Here is a 17293-nt window from a genome sequence, read left to right on the forward strand (position 1 = left end):
CTCTGCATGTGCCAGCCCCTGCAGATTCCCAAAGCAAGAGTTAATAGCTCTGCTGACAAACTCTCTGATTAGTGTGAAGCACTAGCAAGCTGTGCAGTGTATTTTGGAGAGTTTCATCACTGAATGAACCAGATCTAAAATGGAGCATAAACAAAATTTTCCGTTTCATGTAAGATAGTTGGGCAGAAAGACATTGTTGCTGCATTTTGATACCTCTTTGTGGCACAGTGATTGCAGTGCCTGGTTAGTTACAGCTGGCCAGTTCCTGTCCTGAAGTCAGATTTCAGTCCTATTTTTCTATAGCAAGTGTTTGATTTAAAGAAAATGAAATATGTTCAGTATATTAAATTGTAAAAAGAAAAGAAGTTGGCACATCCAAGGGATGGAGCTGCATTCCCCATTAAATCCCAGGAACCAGACTTTGAAACAGTTTTCTCAACTGTACAGCTCCGGTGAGAGAAGTTTTTAAGAAAATGTTCTTAGGAACCAGTGGAAAAAAGTTATGAAAAATATACTCTTCTCTACTGCTCTGTGTAAATGTTACAGTTTCATTGTGTATCATCCCTGATTACAGCTTTGCAACAGTGAAATGATCCTTAAACCTCTTCTGTCTCCCCCCTCCAAGGAGACATTTCAGTGGGGGAAAAATCCTGTGTCTGCCCTACATTGGGTCTCTCATTTTGGTTTTCCCTCTCAGCTTGGCTGCAAACCACCAGAAGGTGCAGAAGGAGCTTTCACACCCAAGGGCAGCATGTTTTCTCCCATCCACTTGATTTTCAGGCTCTTTGCCCAGTCTGGCTCTACTGCCATGTTCTCCTCTGCCCTTCCCAGCAAGACTCGGCGGCAGAAGAAAACAGCAGGAAGGCTCTGTACTCACTTTGTAAGAGATTGTTTTCATTCCCAACAAAGAACTCTGGAGCACTGCTGAGAAACAGGACTTGCCCTTCCTGGACCAGCGCTGCCTGGAGTGGGTTACAATTATTTGTGAATTTGGAGAGGGTTTGCTGTCATTGTCCTGGGGAGGCTGCAAGGAGCCGTGTGCTTCTTTGCCAGCATCACCTGGGTAATTCAAGGTGATTGATTTAAGGGTCTGGTGGGCCCTTGCTCTGCATTTTTAGTTTGCCTACCAGAGCAGCCTTGATAGTAATGCTGTTTGCTCAAGAGGGAAGCAAAGATATTTTCAACTGTGTCTGCATTTTTCAGTGGAAAAAGGGAAATCTCTTGAGGAAGAGTGGGAACAATTGAATTATTTTATGCTGAGGCACAATAAAACTAATTTTAAAAATTATTGCCTAATGCCTATAATTTATTCACAGGATCTAGTCCGAGTAGAATTAATGAGACTATTAAGCACTTAAAATTAAGAATGTGCATGAGAGTGGGTAACATCAGAATCTCATGTTTTACTTATATTTTTTTGAAGTATCTTTGTGGCAAAATATTTTTTATTACTTTTGGATTTGTTAGATGTTTAACAGTGTGTTCCCTGATGGATTGTGAGCTTAGCAGAAACTTTCCAAAGAGGGATCCAAGGTTTTGGGTGCTAAGAGGGCCCTCACAGAAAAGGTCCAGGAAATGCTGTTTCTGTGTTTAGTGCACTGCCGTGGAAACTCTGCAAGGATGTGAGGTGGGAAGCACAGAGTGGGAGAGGTTTAACAGAGCTGGAAAGTGAGAAATTGCACCTTCTGTGGATCATCATGTGGTAAAAACCAGGCAAGGTTAAATGAAACAGGTGGAGAAGGGAACTGGAAGAATACAGCAGTGATAATCAGAACAAGATGGGAAGCACAGATGCTGAAAGCAAAGAGGGAATTGTCAGATTTATGACTGTTGGTTCATTTCCAGTAGTCACACCATTGACTATTGAATGTGTTGCTTTATTGTTTGTGATTTTTGCTAGGCAAAATCAGCAACACTTCATGGAGGCATGTCTTAATGACAGGAAGGGAGCAAAGGCCACCAATATCTCTGGGCAGCTGGACAGTTCTGACATACACTTTTCTTGCCCTAGAGGCTTTCTCTACTGTTATCCAACTAGAACTCTCTTTCAACCTATCTTAAATTACATAAAGTGCTTCCTGACCTTTTTTACACCATCACTCTGAACAGTGCTTGTGGCTGAGGTTTCTAAATTATCTTTTTAAAAAGATTTTCTCAATTTCACAAATGCTTGTAAAATAACTCTGTTGAAGGAGGTACGAAGTGGGTGAGGTGATGACTATTTCTTCCAAGAGTGGCTACCTGTCTGCAAATACCTATTGAAAGATTGGAGATGTCAGTTGTTTGGAAGAACTCAGTTAAAGGCATTTTCTATTTCTGGACTAATGTGGATTTTACAGAACCAAGATAGATGTATGTATATACTAAGGCAGAAATATATAGACATTAGTAGCAACTGGTTTTTGCAATATTTGATTTAATTTCAATAGATAAAGAGTTATTTTTAAAACCCTTGCCAAACACTCCTAAATACTTATGATTTGGCTGCCATTTGTGTGGTTGTGTGCCATTTAGTTACCATTTGCTGCCACAAGTGTGGCTGATGTAGATGTACCCTTTATAGAGCAGCATTAATTTAGCCTTGCACACACACATTCTAGAGAGGCTCCCTTGGCCTGGCTCTCTGCTGCCCTGTGTCTGTGGATGAACAAATGGATGCTGCAGCTTCACTGCTTTTGCCATCAGTGCAGTGGTGGCTCTACTGCTTTTCAGCTGGTGAGAGGCTCAGCATGAAGTGTAGAAAACACAGACATGTGTTACTCATGTAACACAAGAGTGTGAACAAGGGCAGTATAACATTGAAGGTAACACACAGAGGAGGTAATCAGTGCTTGAGGCTTGGTCTGGGAGTTTAGGGGCAGTTGCACGAGTGTTGAAGAGTGATTCCTTGCAGGTCAGACTGCAGCTGACTGTGCCTGCTGCAGGCAGTACCCCTTGTAGGGCACTTTACATCCTTCTCCTCTCAACACAACTTGGAAAAAGGTCTGAAATTCCTGGGTGTTTGGGTTGTATCTTTCTGTTAGTGAGAGGAGCTGTTCACACTGATGTGCAATATCTCAGGGCTTAGCCCTGCCCCATTCATCAAGGCTGAGAGACTTCCCAGAACTGCAGATAAAACACTATTCACTATTCCTGCCTTGACCTCAACAGTCTCACCTTTTATAGGAGACTCTTGGAGCAAAAAAATAGAAAAAAATAGAGAAAAGAAAAAAAAAGAGAAAGATCTTTTTCCATCTCCTTTCTGCTTAGGGTCTGAACTTGCTAAAGCTTTGTTCTCCAAAGGGACCTCTAGCTGAAGTCTCTCTGTGTCTCATCCCTCCTTTCCCAAACTAAGCACTGCCATGCTCTGTCTATAAAAAGACCTCAAAGCAGAAAAAGATCTGTTGTGACTGCTCCTAATACTCAGTTTTATGCTCAGTTTAATGGGATCCAGGTCTCCACCCATGTGCTCCTGTCTGTTTTCTTGTCTTCTGACATTTCATCTTTACATGGTTGGCTCTTAGGCATCTTGTATAGTGATATTTTTTCTTTCTGATGGCCAGAGCTGAAGGAAGGAAAAAAGTAAGAACAGCTCTTTGGACACAAGTCCATATTTAGATTGGTTAAGTGTATTATGGATATTGTTCAGGAGTGGGAAGTTCAAGATTTTCGTGGTTATTAGAACTTCTAAGTGACTTAGGGTACAGTAATAACTAGGTGTTACCAAATTTGCTTTGCCATGTACTGGCTGAAATCATCAACTATTTTAAAACTTGAGAGTCTTTCATCCTAACCTGCTGAGTACTTTTCTAAGGTTAAATGAAAAGTTTCCTTCCAGACCATTATACCACTGAAGGAGAGATGACATTCCAGTTGACTTAGTGGGGACTTAGTTGTCTAAAAAAAGGAAAGAGACAACCAGAGAGTCACACTCTGAGAACGGATCTGATTTCAGCAGTAATAACATTTTTCATTAAATGATTTTTTTTAATATTAAAATGTTTATCAACAACTATCCAGTGAAAATAATTAAAAGATTGCAAATGCAGATTTGAAGTTGAGGCCAGGTTATGAGTTATTTTGATATGATTTTGATTTTAGCTGTCAGCTACTTATGGAATGTGGTTGCTCACTCAGCTCACATGCTTTTGTGTGTGTGCCCTGGTTTTTATGACTTTCTTGTGGGAAATCAATATTTTAGATCCCTTTGTCATGAATAAATTTGTGCGTGGAATTCCATTTACAAAAGTCTGTCAAAAACAAATAAAAAGACACCAACTACATTTGAAGAATTTATTATTTAAGAAAATGTTCACACACATTTTTTTTCATTGTTTTCCCATCAATAAGTTTTGACTGATATTACATATTGGGTCTGATTATGTTCCACATAACAGGATATAAGCTTCATCTCTTCCAAAAGTAACATTAAACTGTGCAACCACTAACAATTCCTTTTAGAAATAAATGTTAATGAAAAGCAAATAAACACAACCATGTATTGTACATATTATTTTACAGAGTTCGTTTAGTTGAAAGAGGATCTCCACATAGTTTGCCTCTCATGGAGTCTGGAAAAGTGAGTACTGAAAGAAGATTTAAGCATAACCTTTATGGTCAATATTTTCAGTAAATATCCATTTCTGTTCATTTTTACATGAATGTAGTACTGGGGAAGGCGCTATTACCTGTGCACATTGGTGTCCTTCCTTTACTGTTGAGGTTACAGCATGATGGCAGTGACTGATGCATTACTGCTCTCTCAGAACCTGTACCTCACTCTTTTATGCAGAAATCGATTCCTTCTTTATGCAAAAAGAAGGTATTTCACCCCCTGCATGCCATTCTGGAAGCAGCTGACAAATGCGGCGCTGGTGCCGGCAGTTCCATCTTGTAGAACCCATCTCCAGTGAGAGCTGGTCCAAGATGACCAGGGCTGTGCTCACGGGCTGCTGTCACCTGCAGAGGGACTGTCCCTGCTGGGGCACGGCTCTGGGGACACGCTGGGGACATAGGGGCAGGCTCTGCTGCTGTAGGTGCTGCTCTAAAGGTTTCTGTCCAGAGCTTTGCAGACATTCATGGTCAGAGGATGCTCCCTCTTCTATTCTAGGGCTCAACATTCACCTCTGTAGTTCTTGAATGTCCATTTCATGAGGTCTTTGGCAGGTCATTATTCTGAGAGATTGCATGATGCCTCTGACTTTTTCCTTGTTTCAAGCCAAAGGTTCATTGGGGTTTTTCCTATTCTACGAGACAGGAGCCATTTGGTCATACTTTTGTTCTGAACATTTGATTTCTAAAGAGGTTTATTGATGGAACAGCATTCTCAAAGAGAAGCAGTTTTGTCACATTTCCCAATTATCTCAGAATTTATCATATCTATGGACTTTTTTTTTTTTTTGCACTATAAGTCTACTTTAACTTTTTAAGGATTTTTGAGGGTTTCTTGTAGTTTGCAGTGAAGGTTCTTTGGGGACAAAGCATCAGCATACATTGCATAAGGTGGAACCTGCTTTCTTACTGCTGCATGTTTTCTTTCAATAGATTCTCCCAGGAGTACGTATCATTATTGCTAATCCAGAAACAAAGGGACCCTTAGGAGATTCTCATCTTGGTGAGGTGAGTTATGAGAACCTAAACTTCGTATGCTCTGAACTAAATTGCAAAGACAAAGCTATTGTTCTGCATGCTAATGATTCCCTGTGATATATCTTATCAAATGCCCAGTTACAAAAATAGTGAATTCTACTGATCTTTATAAAGTGTGGATCATGATATTTGTGTCATAATTAAAATTGTTAGTAAATTGTTCCTAAATAGTAATAGCTCAAGTAAAAAAAAATTTAAAAAATTTACTTTTGCTAACTGTGTTTTATACTTGGTGCTTCACTATTTCTGATGGAAGCTTACATGAAAAGTAAGTTTGTAGATTAGTCTAATTTCAACTAGATGGTTTTCTTATGCTGTTCTCCATAATCATTGTGCTTCATTGCACTGAAGTACTCTCATTAGCTGAGTTGAGCAGACTATATGTTTTTCGAATTTATTTTACGCTTCTAGAGTGAGAAAAAAAATTATGCTATTTTCAAGCAGTTAGAAATGTAGTTAACAAAATGAAGAACATGTTTGATCATAATTAAAACCACAGTCTAATTTGTGAGTTTCTGTAAGAGTTCATTAATTTGAAATTGAAAAAATTTCCATGATGCTTCAAGTTCGATGGAATGAATCCTTCTCCATAGGTGAAGGTCCCTGGCCTCAGCCTTTAAAATAATGTGTCTGTCTGGTGTTCATGGAGGATGCTCTGCTGGGGTAAATACACTGGACCAGGAGTGAGGAAATTGGCACGGCTCAGAACTGCCCTGCAACTTCAACAAAAGTAGATTGGGGTCTCTGTGCTAGAGCTGGGTCAGTTTGGGGTTCAGAAACAGTGTTAAAAGACATTTTTAGTATTGTCTAGCTACAACTAAAAATATTTGCATCAAGAATTTTCAATAATGTTTCATTCTCGAAAGCTACTTTAATTAATACCAGTATAATTGCTTTTAACTTAGATATGGGTTCACAGCACTCACAACGCCAGTGGGTATTTTACCATCTATGGAGATGAATCTTTGCAATCAGATCATTTTAACTCACGACTCAGCTTTGGAGACACACAGACTATTTGGGCAAGAACTGGTTATCTGGGGTTCCTGAGAAGAACAGAACTTACAGATGCAAATGGAGGTAAGAAGTTTCTCATCATCTAGGTTCTATGCAAATAATTTGAGTTATTTGGAGGATGACACTGCTTCTCTGGCCCCGCGGTACCTAACATGCTCCATCTGTGAAACCTGTAAAACTGCAAAAACCCTCTTAGTTAAAATAATCAGAAAATAAATCAGGGGGCAAGATTTCCCTGCTGAAATAGTTGCTTTTCCTTTGCTGTACCTCAGGTACTATAAAACCCCTCCACCAGTGACCTTTTGGCACTGTTAATATACCCAATGGTTCAGCTTGAAAAATATGAAATACAGCTGAAATTGCCATCATTTGCTCTGGCACTTGTTTTCCCGGGAATGCATCTGTGCAGGTGGAAAAAGCCTGGTGGGAGTCTGAGCCCTGTCTCTCCTGTGACCAGCTCTGTTACAAACCTAATCACAGGAGCTGTCCATTCCTCAGATTTCCCTGTCTTTAACCCCAGAGGGTTGGGTGATGAAATGTAACACAAGCAGTAGCCTGCAAGAGAAGCTATAGGGTGTTTGGGTTTCTGTCAGGAAGGTACAGGATTCCCTTCCTTGTTTTAATGAGGCTCCTTGTCTCTTGTACACATGTAAGTGAGCCAGTGCTGCCAGGCACACCAAGTCTGTGCTTGGGAAAATGTTTTTTTTTTCTGTGATTTTTGAGGAGCACGGTGCCACGAGTGGCTGTGACTTAGCAGGCATGGGGAGGCTGTTGGCCAAGTTGTGTTTCCAGCAATGCTGTGAACACCTCCAGGAGTGATCCTAGGGCCATTAATAGATGCTGTTCAGCCAAAGAAAGAATTCAGCAAATCTGAAAACATTTTGGTAATCCCTGTGGATTAGGCCTTTGCCATGTCCTTATATTGGCACCCTCTGAAGACATTTACTTTGGGTTGCACAGGATTTTTTCATTTCATAGTGATAGCCCAATCCTGAGAAAATTCAGGATTCTCTGAGGATACTGCACTTAAGCAGTCAAACAGCTTAGGTATTCTCCTAGCAGAGTTGCTCCATTCTCCTACTTTTAGCTCCCAGTGCAGAAAGTTCTCAGCCCTTCATTAAGTAGACCTCATATTGTCAGTACAATACCACCAAACATCTATCCAAATTCATGCAAAAGAGTCAGTTATCTGCTTTTAAGTCTATTAGCAAATATTTTTTATGACTAGCAATTGTTGATTTTCAGCTTAGTGTCTTTTAAAAAGTGTAATTTCAGCCTCATTTATTTCTTCAGTAGGTAAAAACTATAGGCTATAAAAGTGTTAGGCTTAAGTTACCTGAATAAGCAATTTGTTAACTAGCTATAGCATGTTTTTAATTTATTGATAAACACCTTTGGAATAGATCAAAAGCATCTGTAGTGACCATCTCAAAGCAATTGGAAGAATCATCCACACTGTTAGGATCAAATCTATTCTTTGTCTTTGAAAAAACAGAGAGAAACAAGGAACATATTGTCTGTTCAGTGTGCCTTAAAAAAAATGAGTTCTGCATCCACCTGGGAGAAAAACAGGAATTATGCCACTGTCTTTGGATAAAGATTTCTGCCTTTGACTTTTTCAAATGGGAATAGTGTTTCTGCCTTCCTTTCTTCTGTTTTTTTTTGCTCTGCATTGCACTTCAGTAATGGAAAATGCTCATTAGTTCGGAAATCACTTCGGGGCTTCAGAAATTTGAGGATAACTTATGCTGTATTTATTTTACTTAATTCTGAATGTGAACATTGCTATAATTTAATGTACTGGAGAATAAAATCTTTCTCTTTTTTTATCCCTTCCCACCAGAACGCCATGATGCACTTTACGTGGTGGGTGCATTAGATGAAGCCATGGAACTGCGAGGGATGAGGTACCACCCAATCGATATTGAAACCTCTGTAATTAGAGCACACAAGAGCATCACAGAATGGTAAGGATTATATAACACCAGGGCCCTTAGAAAAAGCAGAAATATCTGTAATGTCTGGGTTTTTTCCTTGGATATTGCAATCGATCCAGGAAACGGCCTGTCGGGATGGTCACAGGATTTATAACCCAGCTGCAAATGTGTCCTTAGGATGAAACTTTTCACAAACAGATTTAATCAAAAAGAACTGATTTCTGATATGTTCATGCAGTATGTTTCTTTTTTTTTTTTTTCAAGGAGTAAGCAAGCAAACATTTCAAATAAATGAAAACACTAATAAATTTTATTAGTGAACACACTGTTATTTTTGAATTGGTTATTAATAAATGAAGCAGTGATTAAATCAAGGTCAGAATGGAAATTGAAGCAGTAAATCAATGAGTTAATAATGATGTTGTCTTAATCAATGTATCATCCTCAGATGTACACAGCAGGAAATCATTTCTTGAGGCCAACATGAGCACAAATTGCTTTTCATTATTCTTGCATCAAAAGACTCAGTCAGGTAGTTGTTTTGTTTTGATACAACCTCAGCTCAGCTATTCACCTTTCAACCAAAATGAATCTGCTGCAATAAGCAGAGCAATTTAGTGCATTTTTCTTTTCAGTCCTGGCTGCAGAGGTGTGGCCTGGAGCAGAAAGCTTAATAATGAATGAAGCACAGCAGCTGAACTGGTTTCTTTAGTAAAAGACTTTGCTTTCTTCTTAAATATCAGTTAAAATGAATGCAGTTAGTTGCTTGGCTGACTGTAACTGAGGTTTTGCCTTATTGCCTCCTCCCTTGAGCATCATCACTGCTGGTATGGTCTTGTGCCAGACAGGCATTATTACACAGGGAGCTGGATTCTGTGCCTTCGTATTGACCAGTATGAGAACAGTTTAGGGTTGTCATGAAATTCCCCTTGAAAATGTGTCAGATCATTACCAGCAGTGGATGGGAAGTTTTCAGATCAACAAGCTGTGTAAGGACTGCTCTGTCCTAAGATGGCCACAGATTCACAAATTGCTGTGTTCAGCAGTATCTGTTTGTCAGAGGTTTATGAGCTCACAGGCAGTGAATAAAGTAGCCATATCACACTGCAGAAATGGTTTTCAAAACCAAAAACTGCTTAAATTCTGTTCCTGCTTTCAAGATTGCTGAGAGCACTTTTAGGATCCTTTTTGTTCCACAACCATGGAAATTCTGAACGAGAAGGTGGCAAATGGACAAGGGTTGGGGGTAAGCTGGAACAACCAGAGAAAAACACAACTGAATTTCTGCAAGAAGTACATAATGATAATTCTCAACACCTTAACTCTTCCTCATAGTTGGGTGATAGTGTACAAGGCACAGGAGTGAGAATTCAGAAAACACTCTGTACTGGTGCTACCCTTTGCCCAAAGGCCAATATTTAAAGCTAGTATTTCAGGGTTATTTTTCCCTCAACAAGAGAGATTGCTGATGAATTAGATGTGTCTTGGATGTGGTCCCTGCAGAAAAGAGACACTCAGATATTCAGAGTGACAATGTCTGGTTTGCTCAGAGTCCCCAGCCTTTTCCTAACCAAAGCTCTGCCAAATAACCCTCATAGAGTTTTCATTCACAGTCCTTGTCCTTGTCCTGACTGTCCTTGACTTCTCCCACAAAACTTCTTTTTTGGCTTCTCTTAGAGACCCTCCTTTTGTCCTTGTGAAACTCCCCTTGACAAAATAATAGCCAGCTAACTCTTTTTAATTTTAATTTATAATTTGTGTATCCCTTTCTGTGGACAGTGGCATGAGCCTCTTTTCTTGTTTTGGTTACAATGCCCCATTAAGGATTTAACTGCATTAATTCCTGTTGCACACAGAAGCTGCTGGGTATGTCCACTTGATAGATTGTAGAAATAGCCTCTGAGAAAAGCAGCTCATTTCGTAACATTGGACACCACTGAGGAACTTGGGGATTTGTTGACTGACATGGGATCCTGCTGGGCAGCTTCTGCCATTGAGGATCAGATCTGAAAGGTCATTTAAAATTATTCTTGTCTCTTAAGAAATTTTAACACAAAATCAACAACCTCTGACTCTGGACCTCCTGTGTCTCAACATATAATAAGTGAAAGAGTGGCACAGTCTGGTTTTATTGTGATGTAAACCCACACTGTGCATTTTGAAAGTGTTTCTAATTCCACAAAATGTGGTATGTGTTTTAATGTATGTGTTTTAATCAAAGCACATGGTTGACTCATTTAAATGTCAAAGTCTCAAAAGAGGAACACAACAGAGCTTCCTGGAATTTGCTTAGAAGCAAATTTCACACAAAGCTACACAGGGTATTTGGAGAAGAAAACAATTAGGAGCTTCTTTCCCTGGAGGTGTTTTTACAACTTCCTTGTTTTTTCTGTAGCATTTGGTGACATCAAAGCAGCAGGATGGGCCATTCCCAGCTTAGTGCATTGACTGTTTTGCATTTATTGGGTGTGACTTGGTTATTTCTTAAGGAAAGGTCAGCCTTCCTGGTCCCTGGCTTTTTCATTTGAGTTTTTTATTCATCAGGGCTAGAAAGTTGATGTGTACATAAGAGAGACACACTGGCTAATGTATCTTCATCTCAACCAGTAAGAACATAAAGAGCAGTATTTCCTTGTACTTCCAATGGTCACCATTGAGTTAGAACCATGACACATAAAATGAGTTTTAAATTAAATTGAAGCCTCTTGGGAGTGTCACTGATTTTAGGACCTAATAGAAGCTTCATGAAAGTTTTGGGAATCAGTTTCCTGAATTCAGACAAACTTAATTTATTCTAAGCCATGTTTTAGGGACCTGCTCCTGAATCTTGCTATTAATTGCTTTCCCAGGTAACAAGCTAACAATAATTTGCAGGCATAGTTTTACATGCTTACTTACATTTTAATGAAACTTCCCCAGGCTGGTTTGTTTTTTGGGGGTTTTTTTTGTTTTGTTTTTTGTGGGTTTTTTTGTTTTTGTGTGGTTTTGTGTGGGGTTTTTTGTTTGTTTGTTTGTTTGTTTTGTTAAAATATATGTAATATTAATTTAGATGTCTGTACAGCAATCGATAAAAATTCCAGGACCTCTCTGGAGATGGTCACTTGTGCAGATTGATACTTGATTTTGTTGATATTCAGCATCAATCAAAACTCACTAGAATGTCTGTGAAAACATAATTACAAATGAAAATTCATTTCACAGCAGTACTAAGTCAAGAGGGGCCTTCTCAGCCTTGCTTTGGCTGCTCATTAGTTTTCCAGATCAATAAGCACATAAGAATTCAATCAAATTGTACTTTATCAGGATCTGAAAATATATATTTTTTTTTTAAGAGTTAAAATCTCTTTTTCCTAAAATCCATTCTGTCAAGAATTAATATAGAGCACATTTTCATAGCTCATTTTTGGGCAAAGTAAGATATGTTTCCACAGTACGTGGATTTTCTGAGCTGTCTTAAGAGGCTAAAAGAATGCACTTCTATCTCAATCAAGCATTGACCTTAGAGTAAGAAGCTCTTTTTGAAGATGGCTTGTGTACATAATGTATTCTGACTTTCAGATGCTTCTGCTCAAGACAGTTCTGGGAAGTTATCCCCTGATTTTATGAGGTAAAGGCGAGTAAAGTGCAGGGCTTGATGTATGGCTTATGTGTGTAGAATTTTATTATTTATTCTGTGGAATAAACTAGAGGAAGAAATGTCTTAAACATCTGCAAGAAAGAATGAGATTGCTCTTTGTGGCTCGGCTGTGTTGACCTCCCATGAGATGCTAGACTCTGGAGACCCTGGAGATGTGAGGAGGAGGATGGAGGGAAGCTCTAAAACTACTCTGGATGGAAGCATGCACCAGACTTTGATACCCTCCCAGCCTCCATATTAGGAAGGATAAATGCATTATCCTTACCTAGAAACAGTCCCAGGTAGCAGAACCCAAAATTTACCTGCTTTGGCTCAAGGGCTTAAACAAAACTTTGGGGCCTTACAAAGTTCTTTTAGCAAAGAGGAAGTACTGGGGATAATGGTGTTCCCTTGACCGTCTCAGCTGTTAATGAGGAATGTTAAAACTCCTGCCCCTTAAACCCAACAGAAATAAAACAGACAAAATAAAACAGATGGAGACACAGCCTTATTTTTGTGGAAACCAATTGGTCCAGAAGAATTGCAGCTTTTTTGTGCTGAGCTTTGACCTGCTGGTCATCAGCCAGCCCATTCCCAAAGGCGCACAGCTGCGTTTGCCGAGCAGGAGCAGGGATGGTCCCCCTCCCTTAGCACCCCTGCCAGCCTGCACTGTGCCCTGTGCCTCCCCAGGGCTGCACACCCTTCACCAGCAGGGGTTATCCTACAGACCTTTCAGCTCAGACTGTGCTCCTGCTGTTGTTCTTGGTGCCTCCTCTCTTAACCTCCTTGGTTTTCTGGGCTGCTCTTCAAAAAACCCCAGAATGGACACCTCCACACACACATCACTCCATGAACACAGCAGAGCTGTGGCTCTTCCTGGCTTCAGAGGGAGCCACATGCTGTCTCGCTACCTCCTTCCATGGCAGGCAGGTTTCTGTAAAGTTCAGCCTAATGCTTAAAATTGCATTTTAAGCAGTATTAAAGAGTGAGCTCATGGGGCTGTTCTGCCCCTGCCTGCAGTGTGTTCTCTCTTGCTGTTTACATTTTGTCCTGAGCACATGGAAAGAGCCCAAGGAGCTCCAACAAAAGGTAACCAAGGTGCAGAAAAAGGAATAAAAAATGAAGTGGGTGAAAAAGCCCCACGACTAATATTATTTTTTCTTCTGTTCCAGTGCGGTGTTTACCTGGACAAACTTATTGGTCGTTGTAGTTGAGCTGGATGGATCTGAGCAAGAAGCTTTGGACCTTGTTCCTTTGGTCACCAACGTGGTCCTGGAGGAACACTATCTGATTGTAGGGGTGGTGGTGGTTGTGGACATTGGTGTAATTCCTATCAACTCCCGTGGAGAGAAACAACGTATGCACCTACGAGATGGATTTTTGGCAGACCAGCTAGATCCCATCTATGTGGCCTACAACATGTAGTCTTGTACCTTAAAGCTTCCATGGACTTCACTATAGATGTATAAAATTTTTTTGTGTCCACTAAAAAAGTGTGCAGATAAGATGCTGACACTCATCAGAATGGAACTGTTTCTATTACGACTTTTCAACGCAGTCACGATTGGCAGGAAATATAATGTGAAATGTTTTCTTTTACCACTAAATTTTAGAAAAGAAGGACTATGGGGTAAGGCCCTTCAGTGTGTTGGAAAAGCCCATTTTAAACTTTTTTTTTTTTTTGCTTATTGGACAATACTGCTTTTTGAGTAAATGTGGCTTTGTATTTTTCATTGAGTAAGCTGAAGTAGAATTTTTTTTTAATTCTGCCCTCCAAATGGATTCTTTTAAAACAATTTGCATACTAATACAAATAGTTGTTTCCTTCATTTGTTTTAATATGTCATAAAAAGCTGATGAATACAGATCCATTACTAACTTAAGCCATTTTAGATCCCATATCTTAGGAAAATATGTAGTGGTACGAGGAGAAAACCCAAAGTAGCACCTTTCAATTAGAAATCTTGCAGCTTTCTGTCAGAGATGCTGAAAGCCCAAAGGCCAAAGAGCCTTTGCTGTTAGCGTTAGAATGGAAGAAATTTATAAATAAGGTGTATTTCGGCAATGAGCTTGCAAATATCTTTGTACTAAACTAAAAAGATAAAATAAGTTAACTACTTCTTCTGTAATTATGTACAAAACGTTTAATTTATTTTGATCTCTTTAGAAGTATAAAAGAGAAGAAACATTCAAGAATATTAAACTCTTGAAATGTTTGCTAATATAAAAACAAAGTGTTGTATTATCTTGAGTGGATAGTATCACATCAAATATATATATATGAAATATAAATTCACTAATGACAAAAGATTTTAAAGATTAAAATGCAGTACTTGTCACTTGCATGGTGTCTCCCACTGTAGATAATCAAATGTTACTCACAAATTTTTTGGAAAAAGAAAAAAAGCAATCCTGGATTGCTAAGTATCCCTGTCAAAAAGAATCCTCTAGATACCAGCAAGTGAAATTATTGCTGCCTTTAAGGCAGTGAATGAATTTAAGACTAAAAATGCACTACAATAATTTTCTTTTCTTTGCCATGGAGGCAACAATAAATATTCGTGCTGGCATGTGCATACACTTGTTAGACTTAGAAAAGGCAGGTTGAGGAATAGCACTGTTGTCTAGCTGCAGAACTTTGTTGCACAATTTTTTTCATTGTTTTAGTTGGTGTTTTTACTGCTATAAGGAAAAACTTTGGGGTTTTTTGCACAGAGTTATCAATTTGCCTCTCAGCTAGGACACGTAGCTCGGTGGCCAACGCTTCCAGTTTACATTTACAGGAAACGATTGTTTCGATGGTCTTTAATTTATTCCTTAAGGGAGAGGAGCGTACAGTCACTACCACCCTTTGGCACGGGTCGTGCATCTGCTAACTAGTCCCTAAAAGCATTAAAACATCAGAGGAGCCCATCTGCCTGCTAAAGGAACCAAGAGTCCCGCGGCCTCCAGTCTGAGGCCGTCACGGGAGAAGAGTAGGAAAACATGCATCACAGCTGCCTTCATTTTACTACCTTTGGAGAAAAGAGGGGTTTGATTCCCCACTTCTGTTGTCTTCCCTGCCCCTCACACCCCCTTTTTTAAAACCTTCCCCTTCCTTCATGTGGTTGTAACTGAATTGACCTGTTTGTGATCAAGAGTGGGATTTACCAGCTGCAGTCCAAGGATGCTTTTCTTATTTGTCCCAAATGACGTTCATGTGCTGGCTCTCATTACCGGATATGCATGACTAAGATTGTTGCAGGGCAAATGTTATCATGTTTATATCACGTATAAGGGAGTCTCGATGCTGGGTGTTAAAAATCTTTTTAAAAGGTAGGGACGTTTTAGTCTGCATGTACAGTACAGAGCATCTCACCACGTCAGACGCGTTTTCTTTCAGGCCATCTTTTCCGCCCTCACCGTCCTGTGAATAGCCCTATTCATGCTCTGCAGACCAATCCCATACTTTGTCAAATTCATTTTCTGCTCCCTAAAAAGAATAAAATCTGTTCTTAATGGCAAGTTGTTGTAAGGTTTCAGACAAGATGTTGATTGATTACAAACATAATTGCAGTGTGTGAACTAACTTGTGAAGTCCTGCTATTGCTGATCTCAGTACTGCAAAACAAATCTCGCTGTCGTTCAAAGCATCACTTTAACCTTCACGAAGTCAACTTTGCATTTGTAGAGAATAAAAGAACTGCAATGCAGTTGTGAAACGCAGTTAATAACAGCTCTCTTCTGCAACCTGTCATCTGTGGTTGTTAAATCCTGAGTTAAGAGAAATGATAAACTGAGTTTCTGGTTTTGTTGTGCAAGCAAAAGGAAGGAAACATTTAAGCACCATCAGACTGAGCAATAAAGAAGGATTGTTCTGTATTAGAAACTGTACTGTAGATAAACCATTCATGAGAATGTATAAAATGTTTGTCTTGTGACCTTGTGCTTTTGGAGTCAGACAAAACCATGTAATCAACTCGATGCACATGCACAAAAAGAGAGGGTACACAATGAACATTTAAACACAAAACTAATCAAACAGGAGCAGATTCCTCATGGTGCTTGTTTATTATATATATTTAATCCTGCTTGACACTTTACCCAAGGGAAGACTGTCCCTTTTATCAGTTGAATGTTAGCAGCGTTATTTCATAGAGTGTGGTGACTGGTTAGAGAAATTCATGTAACTCAGCCAATCACAGATTCAAACAAAAATTTTTATGTGCAAAGGACAGCAACCTTCTTGTATGTTAAACCACCAGTACGCTTTGTACATCTGTGATAACGCCTGTTTTATATTCAAATGAACAAATAAAAGCTTTTATTTTTGTTGCTCTGAAAATATCAGTTTCTTAATTAGTCATCTGAAATGGAGCTTCCGAGAGCTGCGGATGCTCAGTGGAGGAACATGGAGAGCTATACTGTAATTTTATTTTGTTTACCTCTCTTGTTGCATAATTTATTAGTACAAATCATTATACTTTTAACAATGTTTAAATACTGGTGTGGGCATTTATTGCTGAAAGACTTTCATATGGCAACAAATGTTTTTTGTGAAATGTTTTTTTAATTCTTTTTAATATATTCAAATATACTGTTCACATTTTTGCTGAAAGTGTAAAGATTATTGTAAGCTTGGTAACATTTTGTGAGAAGCAATAACAAGCATTAGTACTGTAAAACTCCTCAAATTTGTCACTTATCACTTTTGTTGCAAGGTCTTGCTACTGACACTTTGCTGATCAGTCACCTAAGGAAATTACTGATCCAGGTTTTACAGCTTTCTGCCAGTGGAGGTTTATGGGTCACAGCTTGGTCACTCACACATGTGGGGCTAGAACCTCCCTATCTCTCCAGTAGCCTTGGGCAGCCAGATGATGGCTCTTGGAAATGTGGTCTGACCCTTTCCATTGGCTTTTTCCATAAAGACCTTGATCTCAGAGCTGGCTCCCAGCTGCTGAGCAGCAGCATTCCCAGGGAAGAGGTTTGGCCCCAGCTCTCATTTTCAAAATGTGATTTCCGAGGTATAAAATCCCATCTCTGATGGCTCAGATTTCAGGTTGCTTATCACAAGACGTAGGTGCAGTTTTGTGGAGCCACAAATATTGTGGGA

At 39.4% G+C, this 17293-nt stretch overlaps 1 protein-coding gene across 5 annotated transcripts in view; it reads left to right on the top strand.

The window, feature by feature from the left end:
• DIP2C (disco interacting protein 2 homolog C) overlaps positions 1 to 16865 on the top strand; it is a 308853-nt gene extending 291988 nt beyond the window's left edge. For all 5 annotated transcript variants that reach the window (XM_063415559.1, XM_063415579.1, XM_063415569.1 and 2 more), the window contains 5 exons: positions 4501 to 4558; positions 5524 to 5598; positions 6534 to 6708; positions 8489 to 8612; positions 13371 to 16865. In XM_063415559.1, the coding sequence (XP_063271629.1) occupies positions 4501 to 4558; positions 5524 to 5598; positions 6534 to 6708; positions 8489 to 8612; positions 13371 to 13623 (685 nt within the window). In that variant the 3' untranslated portion in view covers positions 13624 to 16865. The remainder of the gene's footprint in view (positions 1 to 4500; positions 4559 to 5523; positions 5599 to 6533; positions 6709 to 8488; positions 8613 to 13370) is intronic.
• The last annotated feature ends 428 nt before the right edge of the window (positions 16866 to 17293 follow it).

The sequence above is a fragment of the Prinia subflava genome, chromosome 1, assembly GCF_021018805.1.
Source record: "Prinia subflava isolate CZ2003 ecotype Zambia chromosome 1, Cam_Psub_1.2, whole genome shotgun sequence".
In the NCBI taxonomy this organism is placed as follows: domain Eukaryota; kingdom Metazoa; phylum Chordata; class Aves; order Passeriformes; family Cisticolidae; genus Prinia; species Prinia subflava.